The sequence below is a fragment of the Caloenas nicobarica genome, chromosome 1, assembly GCF_036013445.1.
Source record: "Caloenas nicobarica isolate bCalNic1 chromosome 1, bCalNic1.hap1, whole genome shotgun sequence".
Taxonomy (NCBI): Eukaryota; Metazoa; Chordata; class Aves; order Columbiformes; family Columbidae; genus Caloenas; species Caloenas nicobarica.
The window spans coordinates 185,238,466-185,250,479 of NC_088245.1; the positions used below are offsets into that span (position 1 = coordinate 185,238,466).

Below are 12,014 nucleotides of genomic sequence, written 5' to 3' on the forward strand. Positions count from 1 at the left end.
CTGTTTCAGAAAGCATTGCCAGCCATTTGTAAATGACTTGTACAATTTCTATGACAGGCATCATCAAAAGAAACAGATTTTCACATCCAATGTTTCTTGTCAAATATATATGCACAACTCTACTGCCCTTGAATTATTTCCTAACATAAGCCGTGCACCTCCCTTTCAGTAAAACTGAAAAAAATGAATAACCAGCTCTGAAGCTGTGCAAACTTCTTCAACTCAACACATGAGAAAGTTGTACACATCATTTTTTTTGAGGTATATTGGTTCAGCCACACTAGACATCTATTTACTTTTCACTGAAAATTAAATGTCTGTAAAATTCTGACTACAGGCAGAATAACACCCAACAACAAGAAGTTGCCGTTGTACTTCGTTACTTTTCAGAGGTGTATCACACTTTAAAAGAAATATCATATATAGCTTTCTAAAACTACCAAACTTACTACTAAACACGTCTCTTATGTAAAAGACTTCATGCCATAAGACCTAGACCAAGGACATAGAATATATGACATTTATATCATCTAAATATTATAAATGCAAAAGATTTAACAAATATTATTTAATCTATTGAATAAACAAACATTATTTTTATTTACTTGAAACAAATAAAAAAAATGAACAATTGCTGCAGCTCAACTATACTTAATATGCACACTGTTAAGTTATGCTTTAACAAAACCCACAACTCTATATATACATAGTGTATTTTATACACTTAGCTTGAGACATTAAATGATAAATTCAGCTCGTGTGTCAAAGTCTGGCTATTTTCTTGTCCATGTTGACTGCGAGCTTAAGGCTCAAACACACAATCAAACTGAAATAACTTGCAGCTAAGTCATGTCCCCTCTCAACTAGGACAGACTAAAAGGCTGAATCAGATGCCCACACATCAGCACCCACTGCTGGTTGAGATGACTGGGAGCATCCCTGACACCAAACCAGGCTGGTGGATATATTATAATACTGGCCATGCTGGAGCAACAACTAAGAACTAAATGGCCCTAGACGATCACACACGTGCAACTGAACAGAACCCTGAATAAGAACACATAGCCATTTACCAAGCTTTACAATTTAATGGATACAGCTCTCGCTGTTAAGTGATGCATTATTATTTTCTTCAACACACATATTGTTCCAACAACAGGAAGGCAACCAGTTGACTTTGTGTACATTATCTCTGTTTAAACAAAAAACAACTCATCTAATTAAGGCCTTTGGCATGACCACAGCCTGGGCAGGACTGTATTATTGAATAGCAATTCTGAAACATTTAATTTCCAGTTATGTGAGCAGTCCTGCTATGAAACTGAATATCAAGGCTATCCAATATTCTGCAGCATCAATTTCCAGCACTCCCTGACAATGCTGATATATGTCACCCTCTTCTCAGCCATTCTTAGCCTACATTCATCCCTCAGGGCTGACATGTTCCTCAAGAGAATAACTACTATGAATTTTCTAATTTAAATAAATGGAGAATTCTGTATTTCCTTCCTCAAACCATTTGATACATAACTGATATTCACAGTTCTTCAAATTGTAACATTTCTATTCAATTGCCTCTGTTTAGACAAAAGCACAGTTTGGCTTTAAACGCACTTTTTTTGTTTGTATAAAGAAAGATGCATTAGGAGGGACCATTTCAGCTACCTAAGGAAAGGTTCTCCAGCCCACTACCTGTGCACAGTCCAACAAACATGCTGAGAGTTTTGCACTAAGTTTTCACAAGTGAAAAATTACAACGTTTTATCTTACATATAACTAAGAGAAAATTACTCCATTCTTCAAGCTGTTCTGCAAACACAGAAGACACCTTATTTCCGAGCAGCCCTACAGCAGTACATGGGATGACTCAAATAACATCCATTTATTCTTTTATTTAAACTCATGTATTCTAGTAAAATACATACTGATTGCCACATGTCTGCATCTGCAAAGGTGTTCTTCCTAGAAACCTGTAATTGATTTAAGAGTACATATTCACCCTGGGATCCTGGAAACAAAGAAAAAAAATTATAAAGCCTGTCTAAGATTCATTCTTATCTGCATACCTTTAAAATACTAGTGATGATTTGTATTTGCCTACTTGTAGGAATTTTCCCTCACGAAAAATAACCATTGTATATAGAGTGAACAGTATTTTCATCAAAAAATAAAAGCTAAAAATCTGTATATTTGAGTACTTCACGTAGAGAAGAAAAACATACCCTAGTTATTTCAAACAAGTTATTAGGGCTGTTCATCTACTAAATCTTATGTGTATAATTGCTGAGAAACCTTACCTTAAAATAGCTACCCACTACATTTTTTTCAAAAAATGCAATACTTACATTAGAAAGTAAAAAGGTAAACAAAATACTTCTCTTGTATTAAAACTTTAAATACATTTTCACCAGCTGTGTTTCCAAAATAAATTCTAAAGTTCAGATTTAAAGGAGAAAACTTAACTGAGTTGAGGTCTTGGAATCTGTAAGTTCTGACCCTGGTTCCGATCCAATCGTGTTAAGGCACATATGCTTCTGTGGTACAGGTAAGACTGAGTTAAGGAACACGAATACTAGTTCTAATAGCCAAGTTCTATTAGCAGTCTAAGACCACTTAATCGTAACTATTTAAACAGGTTCACTGGCTCATTTCAATGTAAACATGCTTGTAGATTCTCTCTCTAGGAACTTGGCAAGCAAACAAAAATTTTCAGTACTCCACTTAGTATTTCCTCACACTTAATTTTAGCATTTATGAATCTCAACTGCCAAATCAAAGGTCTGTCTGCAGCTTCTTCCCCAAGGACTCTAACTACAGGCTTAGGAAAGATAAGGAGGAAAAAGTCACAGAAAAAAAAGCCTTGCCGACCCCTTTAGGAAAGGAAACTGAACAGGCTGCCCAGGGAAATGGTGGAGTCACCATCCCTGGAGGTGTTTAAAAGGCGTTTAGACGAGGTTCTTAGGGACGTGGTTTAGTGCTAGAGTTAGGTTATGGTTGGACTTGATGATCCTGAGGGTCTCTTCCAACCAAAATGATTCTATCATATTATGATTCTCTGATATTCTTGATTTCTCAGCAGTTTCCTACCAGCGTAGTCCCGAAATGACGCTAACTTATCCAAGCCACCTTGCAGGACAGGACAGACCACTAATATTGTCAGTTATTCCTACCAAACAGGTCACATTCCCTTTCTAGGAAGATATGAGCCTATTTTCAAAATTATCTTCCTTCTTCATGGACAAACAGTGAAATGTCACTACTCCATCCAGTGCTGTCAATAAACTGACAGAACTCAGCTTGTCACTCATTCTGCCATTGATGCAGCTTTTTCTCTTACCAAGAAACTGCAGACCTGCAGGAACAGTAAGTGATTGTTTGAAAAACCGCTACTTCCTACTAACGCATTGTCTTTTCTCATTCTCTTCTTGTGTCGTGACACCAGACTGTGACTTCTGAGCTCCCGATACAAGCTCCACTGGCTGCCCAGTAACTGCAAGAGCAAATCTACATGCAGTTTAGAGACTAGATCCAAGAAACTCTGAAAGACTGGAGTATTTAAAGTCTGAAGGACTGATATCCTTGGCCTTTCAAGGTAGGTAACTGCTAGAGAAATTTCTAATTGAAATGATCTAACACGGCTTTATTGTCTCAATCTCCAGAAAAAAAGAAAAAAAAAGTAACCAAAACCATCTTGTCAGATGCCACCTGTATTTTGGCGTGACATCCAATCCCACCTGTCGGCTCCAGGATGGATCTTCAGCACGACCCCACTGAAGTTATCAGAGATTCACCTACATGCAGGATGCTGTATTGGAGCTAGATGCTTGAAAGCTTTTATTTGCAGTAACACCATCACCCCCAAAAAGAAATTGCTTGCCAAGAATGAAAGCAGAGAAGGATAAGATGCAAACGACATACAAAACATGGCACCTGAAAAGCAAGGAAGACAGTGGGAATACTGTTCTGTTACCTGTGCTCAGCAATATCCTTCAATACAGGTTCAATATTGCTGTGACAAAGAACAAATACATCAGGGAAAAACATTTAGAAAGAAGTGAGAAGACAGGAAAGAAAACAGAGGGCATGATTTTTCAACTCTCCAATGCTTTAAATATAAGCGTTAGGGTCTGGTGCGAAATTTCTGCCCTAAGTGACAAAATCGCTTTAAAAAAATGGTATGTAGATACATGGGACACCTTCCCCTCATCTCCAAAAAAACCCCACCTTGGGGCTTTGGGCTAGCAAGACAATTTGACTAATTTGATTTTTATAAAACCACCTAGGACTTTTAAAAGTCTTAGATGATGGTAAGACACACTGCTCATATTAAGTTTCTTTAGCTCTCCCATTCCTGTTCCATTTGCTTCTCCCCGCCTCAGAACTGCTGTCTGTCAGCATCACTGATGCAGAATTGTGTATTGTTCACCAGCGAGCAACAAGAATGGAACCGACTAAAAAAAATGCACCATCATCCACCAGAGGGAAAATGTTTAAAGCAGAAGAAAAAAAAAAGTCTCAAATTCTTTTCTCATTTTACAGTCACTCTGAAAAATTATTTTGGCTATCCATCGACTTGACTGAAAAAAATGAAGATTTGAATAAAGTGACTAACAACTAACTAACTGACTAACTAATTAATAAAGCAACTAACAAACTAATGAAATCCAGAAATACAAAGACTAGAAAATAGTAATGAAGTTTATACTAAAATTATGCCTCTAATAAGACTTATTGAAATGTCAAGGTCGGCAGCTAAAAAGCCTGATAAGGTGTCAATCAAAAAATATTTTCTTTTAAAAATATTTACACTTTCTACAAGTGCAAGAACACCTTTTGAAGGCAAACGAGTGTTTCAGATAACGGAAACAACGCAAGAACTACCTTCAATGCTGAAAAGCATTATAGGAGGATGCTGGAGTCATTTTCACATCATTAGTGGTTTACTTCTGCAGTAAAAAAAAAAAAAAAAAAAAAAATCTATATATACACATATACACATTTATATATACAATGAGCATTATCTCCAGACCTTGAAGTGTATTAAAACAATGAAACATTTTGTTAGTCTCTTGGGAACAGGATGTCATTCCAGTATTTAAGTCTAACCTCATGTAATCTAATGCAACCTAAATCTAACCCAAGATGCTCGAGAAGAACATTTGTTCACATTTTTTAATGTGGCTGATCCAAGATTTTCAGAGCAAAACTCTAAACATACTTCAGTTCCTGTAATCCATACATACACACAAACATAATAAAACACAACTGATGCAATTGTTAGCTCTTGCCTATTTTAAATGTTATGTAAAATTTAAGTTACCGTTTAAATGATTTGGTAGAATCGCAACTTATACTGATTCTTTATGTTGACCTTCTGACATGCGAGTTCAAAGAACCGGCTTTAGAGAAACAAAAATATCCAAAGATTTTGTTTTAAAAGAATTTTATTAAAAATATCAACCATGTAACAGAGCAAAATAATTCAAAATAATACAATAAATATTTGAAAGAAACAGCTATTATATTTTAATAAACTTAAAGAATCTTAGTACAGAAAATGTTAAAGCTTCAAAAACTTAAGAAGCACTAACAGATCACCAAGTTGTTCAGGATAAGCTACAGATGTTCGGTGGCATTGCACCTGCAGGTGGGAGCCTGACTGGGGATCCGTTCAATGCCACAGGATCAGCATGTCTGGGAAGAACTCTTCTGTCACTATGTAATCATAAACACTATACTGCACTAACAGAAAAACAGCACGCAAATGCACACATTTTGTCATGCTCCCTCCACGTAGATCTGACCCTCAAGTTGCGCCAGGGGAGGTTTAGATCGGATATTAGGAAAAAATTCTTCACAGAAAGGGTTGTCAGGCATTGGAACAGGCTGCCCAGGGAAGTGGTGGAGTCACCATCCCTGGAGGTGTTTGAAAAGACACGTAGATGAGGTTCTTAGGGACATGGTTTAGTGCCAGTGTTAGGTCAATGGTTGGACTTGATGATCCTGAGGGTCCTTTCCAACCAAAATGATTCTATGATTCTATGACCTACCCTAAATTTTTAGCAGTGTGCAGTTACCTGATCCAGCCAAACACTGAGCCGTACGTCAGGTCGAGCTGTTGGATCTTTGACCCCACAGTCCACTCTAGCTGCTAAAGTAGAAATATTCACAGCTTCTGCAGTTCTAACCTTTAATCACTTCCTTAGATGTCCAAGGAAAGTCCTTCTAGCCTCATTTTGACTAAAAGCTTTAATTCATAAAATGTATTTTATAAAACAGTCTAAGCCTTCATAAAAAAACAACAAAAAACATAAACACCTCCCCACCCCCCAAACCTAAAGAAGTCCATAAGCATTAATAAACGAAACCTGTCTTTCTTACCTACATTCCTTGCTAACTTCAGCTTAGCAGAGTCTTTCTGCAGATCACAGCCTTGGTCCGTGATAAGGGCTCCTGCCTACAGCTACGATGGCTGCATGTTGAGTCACCAAGAGAAGAGGTTTTTCAAGACCATGTTGGACTAGATGACTTCTGAAGGCCCCTTCCGACCCAAACTATTCTATGATTCTATATCTAGCATGGTTCCAGCATGAACCCGGCTGTAGCTACGCTTCCCTGTAACACCAGGCACTTGCCAGAGCACTTTCCAGAACCCAGCGTGCAACGCCTGGGCAGCTGGGACCATGGTGCAATCTTTCAAAGCCTGAATTTCCCTAGGTATATACATAAAATACATCTATATAAAAGCATATCTAAAAATATATATATTAATACACATACACATGCACACATATAACTGGTATTAGAGAATTCTGATAGTTCAAACTTTGATAGTTACAGCTGTCTGCATAACAAGATACCATATGTTATAGGAGAGGTACGACAGTAAATAGAATGTGTATATGAAGGAAAAGGTAGCTCACTTTCTTTATCAGTCAGTGACTATGTAACTGTCCACTTGGGTATTTCTTTAACAGTCTTCTAATACTGGAACTGACCAATGTTAAGTGGCAAGAACATTGGATTAGACATAACACACAGAGGTTTCCCAACTCTTACTTCTATTCTTGTTTTTACTTACATGAGTAAAGAAGCTTTAAAAAACAATGGCCTTTAACTAACTCAGATTTACTTTCAATTCTTGCTTTGCAACTGCACTTTATCTCTTATATTTTTCTTTGCTTGTCAGCTCTTTTTCTAGTCTTTATTCCTAAAATCCTTTTTGAGATGAGTAGAAGTTCTTTTCAACAGACCTCTTCTCATTTTTTTGATATAAATTCCAAATAGATTCTACCTTTGGCATAAAACAGCTTCATACCTTCTTTGCTTCTAGGGCCCTCGGGACCTCAGTGAAGCTAACATCACTAATTAATCCTCTTAATTTTTCAAAGTTTGCCCTTCTAAAACAGAGAATTTCAAACCTGTCTCTGTTCAGTCCTCTATTTTATGTCTATTTACTTAATCTAATTAAAAATGCATCCAAGATCACAAGCTGACCCTTTTTTTTAATGCACACAATCTCTTCCTGTTACTTTACAGTCCATCACTGACTCTCTCCTCTGGCTGACACGCCAGAGGGCTGTGCTGCCATCCAGCGAGATCTGGACAGGCTGGAGAGTTGGGCGGGGAAAAATTTAATGAAATATAACAAGGGGAAATGTAGAGTCTTGCATCTGGGCAGGAACAACCCCAGGTTCCAGTACAGGTTGGGGAATGACCTGTTAGAGAGCAGTGTAGGGGAAAGGGACCTGGGGGTCCTGGTGGACAGCAGGATGACCATGAGCCAGCACTGTGCCCTTGTGGCCAAGAAGGCCAATGGCATCCTGGGGTGTATTAGAAAGGGGGTGGTTAGTAGATCCAGAGAGGTTCTCCTTCCCCTCTACTCTGCCCTGGTGAGACCTCATCTGGAATATTGTGTCCAGTTCTGGGCCCCTCAGTTCAAGAAGGACAGGGAACTGCTGGAGAGAGTCCAGCGCAGGGCCACAAAGATGATGAAGGGAGTGGAGCATCTCCCTTATGAGGAAAGGCTGAGGGAGCTGGGTCTCTTTAGCTTGGAGAAGAGGAGACTGAGGGGTGACCTCATCAATGTTTATAAATATATAAGGGGTGGGTGTCACGAGGATGGAGCCAGGCTCTTCTCGGTGACAACCAACAGTAAGACAAGGGGTAATGGGTTCAAACTGGAACACAAGAGGTTCCACTTAAATGTGAGAAGAAACTTCTTCTCAGTGAGGGTGACGGAACACTGGAACAGGCTGCCCAGGGGGGTTGTGGATTCTCCTTCTCTGGAGACATTCAAAACCTGCCTGGACACCTTCCTGTGTAACCTCACCTAGGTGTTCCTGCCCTGGCAGGGGGATAGGACTAGATGATCTTTCGAGGTCCCTTCCAATCCCTAACATTCTGTGATTCTGTGATTCTGTGATCACATCATCCACATCCAGTGTCATTCTGTCACATTTATTTATCATTCCTGAACAGCATTAGCTCTCCTACCCCACATTCAGCAGGATCGTAACTACTCCATGTTTCCCTTACTCCTACATGTATACAGTCCTAAAATTACATTCGGCCCTTTGAAGGCAACCACGAGGCTGATGTGTCCCCGGGGTGAAAATGAGTCTGACACCCCTGCTTTACTCCATGTCTGTTTTCACATCCTTCACCACTAGTTCAGCCCAAACGGTTCCCGACCCTGGACGAACACAGATCCTGGTCTACAGCCCTGACTCAGTTCATAACCTGGAGTAAAATCCCTTTGCTAACTGTGCCCTCTCGTTTTATCCATCAATGTTAGAACTTTCATCGTCACGAGGAAACAGAATGCGGTCTTCCGATTTCCACACATTAGCGACCCTTGGTTTCCCAAGTATTCTTTCTCTACATTAAACCTGTAACTGGCCATGGAGCTCAGCTTGTCTAACGCACCGTGAGCTTCACGCTGCACTTGCGGCCAGAGCGCTCCAGCGCTACACAACTTTAACCCTGACAGCAGTTACCAACCCCCTGTTACCAGCCATTTATAAAGCAGGCTCCTGGGAAACACAACCCGGCGGAACACAGCACCACACCGGCCCAGCGCAGGGCAGAACGGCCAACAGGGCCCTTCCCCAAACCCGTCCCCACGAGTGGGGCGGCCAAAACACCGCACTGGGAGGGAGGACAGGCCACCCTCCCAGGGGAGCTGCGAGCCGGCGCCGGCCCAGGCCGCGGGCCCGCCCCACGCCACCGCAGCCACCGCAGCCACCGCAGCCACCGCAGCCACCGCAGCCACCGCAGCCACCGCAGCCACGGCCGGCGGCCGCTGGGCGGGAAGCGCCGGCGCGCACCGCCCGCCCCTCCCGCCAGCGAAGGGCGCGGGGCGGGAACGTCCGCCGGAGCCCGGCGTCACGGCCTCCCCGCCCGCCCGGCAGCGCTGGCGCTGTGCGCGGCGCCTCCGCTGCCCCCGGCGGGGAGGACAGCACGGCTCTGCCCGCGGGAAGGGGCGGGGGGACAGGTGGCGGCGGCGGTCCCCTTCCTCCGGGACTTACCTTGCCCGCAAGCGGCGGCGGCTCCTCCCTCCAGTGAGACAAGAGAAGATGCCGCCGCGCTCAGGCGCCTCCTCAGCCGCGGAGGGAGGGAGGGGGCGGGGGGGCGGAGGGAGCGGGGTTAGCGCCTCCCAGGGACCCACCTCCTGCAGCGGCGGCGTGGAGAGCGGCGGCCTCGGTCCTCGCAGCCCGGCCTGGACGCGGCCGCTGGGGACCTGTCCCGCGGGGGGTGGCTCTCGCTGCAGAGCGGCTGGCGTTCCGCCCGAGACCGCTTCCCTCCCGCCGAACTGAGGCGAGGAGAGGCCAAGAGAACGCCTGCCGTGCCTTCCTTGCCAAGGCCCGGCTGTTTTGATGACATGGCTGTCTTGGGAACACCTCAGAACCCGAGGGAATGGCAGGAAGATGTGCCAGGGGAGGTTCAGGTTGGACATTAGGAAAAGGTTCTTCCCCCAGAGGGTGGTGGACACTGGAACAGGCTCCCCAGGGAGGTGTCACGGCCCCAAGCCTGACAGTGTTCAAGAAGAGACTGGACAAGGCCCTCAGACACATGGGGTGACCTGCGGGGTTGTCCTGTGCAGGGACAGGAGCTGGACTCCATGATCCTTGTGGGTCCCTTCCAACTCAGGTTGTTCTATGATTCTATGATTAAATGCTCAGAGCGAGCGTGACATTGACAGAGATAACACCACTTTCCCCTGAACCTCAAGCTGTTGCTTGAGCCTAAATACATGTGACAACACCATATAGTGAGAGACCCATGGTCAAGGTGCTGGAGAGAGTTCAGAGAAGGGCAACGAGGCTGGTGAGGGGCCTGGAGCACAAGTCTGGTGAGGAGCAGCTGAGGGAACTGGGGCTGTTCAGCCTGGAGAAAAGGAGGCTGAGGGGAGACCTGATCGCTGTCTGCAACTACCTGAAAGGAGGCTGGAGCATGGAGGGTGTTGTTCTCCTCTCCCAAGTAACAAGTGATAGGACGAGAGGAAATGGCCTCAAGTTGCACCAGGGAAGGTTTAAGTTGGATATTGGGAAAAATTTCTTCACAGAAAGGGTTGTCAGGCATTGGAACAGGCTGTCCAGGGAAGGAGTTGAGGCACCGTCCCTGGAGGTGCTTAAAAGACATTTAGATGTGGTGCTTAGGGACATTGTTTAGTGACAGGTTAATGGTGGGACTCAGTGATCTTGAGGGTCTTTTCCAGCCAAAATTATTCTACGATTCTATGGAAAGTTTTCCTAAAGCAACAACCTAACTGTTTTGCTTGGTTATGTTTCTTACCTTGCATGTGATAACACCCTGCTACCTTGTTGTGGTATTCAGTGATATTGCTAGAGTACTGCTGTGGGAACCTCATTCAGAAGGAGAAAGTACGCTCTGGGCTAAGGTACTAGCTTTCTGCCGAAAACTAAATTCCTTTATCTCCTAGGGGAGGTCTCAGTTTTTCTTGTGGGAATCACAGCCTCCTAAGGATGTTTTGATATTTTAGAGACTGAAGTACTTAGATACAAGACTTTGGTTGTCCAAAAATTAGGTTAGTTTAAGTACCTAAAGTCACAAGAACTTGTCCTCATAATTACCAAAGGAGCAGAGACAACATATTCTCCATACTTGCAGTGTTGTATAACAGTCTCGTATGATACATTATATGTGCCTTGCATCCTGCTCTTCACATATATAAAGCATGAAGGGCCTGTATCACTGTACTGGCTACCAATGTTCTCTCCTGGCGTGCTCCCCTAATGCATGCATGTTCTCTGCCACTGGCTGTAGTGTTTTGTGGAGTCACTATCTCCTTTTAGCTTGTCAACTATTTTTTACACTTCAGAATGCATCCCACGTCCCATGCATACATCCCCAATGCATTGTAACCTGCAAAGGGTATATGGTTTCTGCTTTGTTGGCTCAGTCACTTTGGTTCTTCCAAGATAAAATTGAGAGTATTTTTTGCTAGGAGTGGTTTCTTCCTTTGAAAGGGATAATGATTTTTGTAGAGTGTGGGATGGAAGACAAGGAATTTTTGGGGCTCTATATGCGGTGCCCAATAGTTTTGTTTTCTCTTTGTGTAGAATAAAATGATCAGTCTGTAACACAAAGCAACTTATGTCTGTTACCATGTTCTCTTCTCGTTTTCTGTTTTCTTGAACACAGTTCAGGGAAAAAAAGAAAACAACTTGCTGGATCTCAGAAGCATGTGTAAATATAATAATATACCTGATAATTTCAGTCAAGCAGACAGTGGTAACAAGACCCAGTGGAAACAGAAGCTATTTATTTTCAGACTGGCAGTAAAGCAAAGAGTAATTGTCCCCTAAAACAAGTTTCATCTTGGGCTGTGAACTGTTTATTGATTCTTCCGTGCACATTTTAAAACAGTATTGGATATTTTTCTAGAAGTTATGCTTTATTTAACTCAAGGAAGTGCTGTGTACTGTGTTAGGCTGAAGGTCACACTTTGAATCGATGGAACAGATGGTGTATTTGACCCACTGAGACAA

At 42.7% G+C, this 12,014-nt stretch overlaps 1 protein-coding gene across 4 annotated transcripts in view; it reads right to left on the reverse strand.

The window, feature by feature from the left end:
• Window positions 1-9,598, reverse strand: part of RCBTB2 (RCC1 and BTB domain containing protein 2) — a 34,749-nt gene extending 25,151 nt beyond the window's left edge. For 2 of the 4 annotated variants that reach the window (XM_065651298.1, XM_065651289.1), the window contains exons 1-2: window positions 4,879-4,939; window positions 1,926-2,008 (exon numbers count right to left, since the gene is read on the reverse strand). In XM_065651298.1, coding sequence (XP_065507370.1) covers window positions 1,926-1,945 — 20 coding nt within the window. In that variant the 5' untranslated portion in view covers window positions 1,946-2,008; window positions 4,879-4,939. Of the gene's footprint in view, window positions 1-1,925; window positions 2,009-4,878; window positions 4,940-9,530 lie in introns of those variants that run through there. The other 2 variants (XM_065651312.1, XM_065651305.1) reach the window with 1 other exon arrangement.
• Between the last annotated feature and the right edge of the window lie 2,416 nt (window positions 9,599-12,014).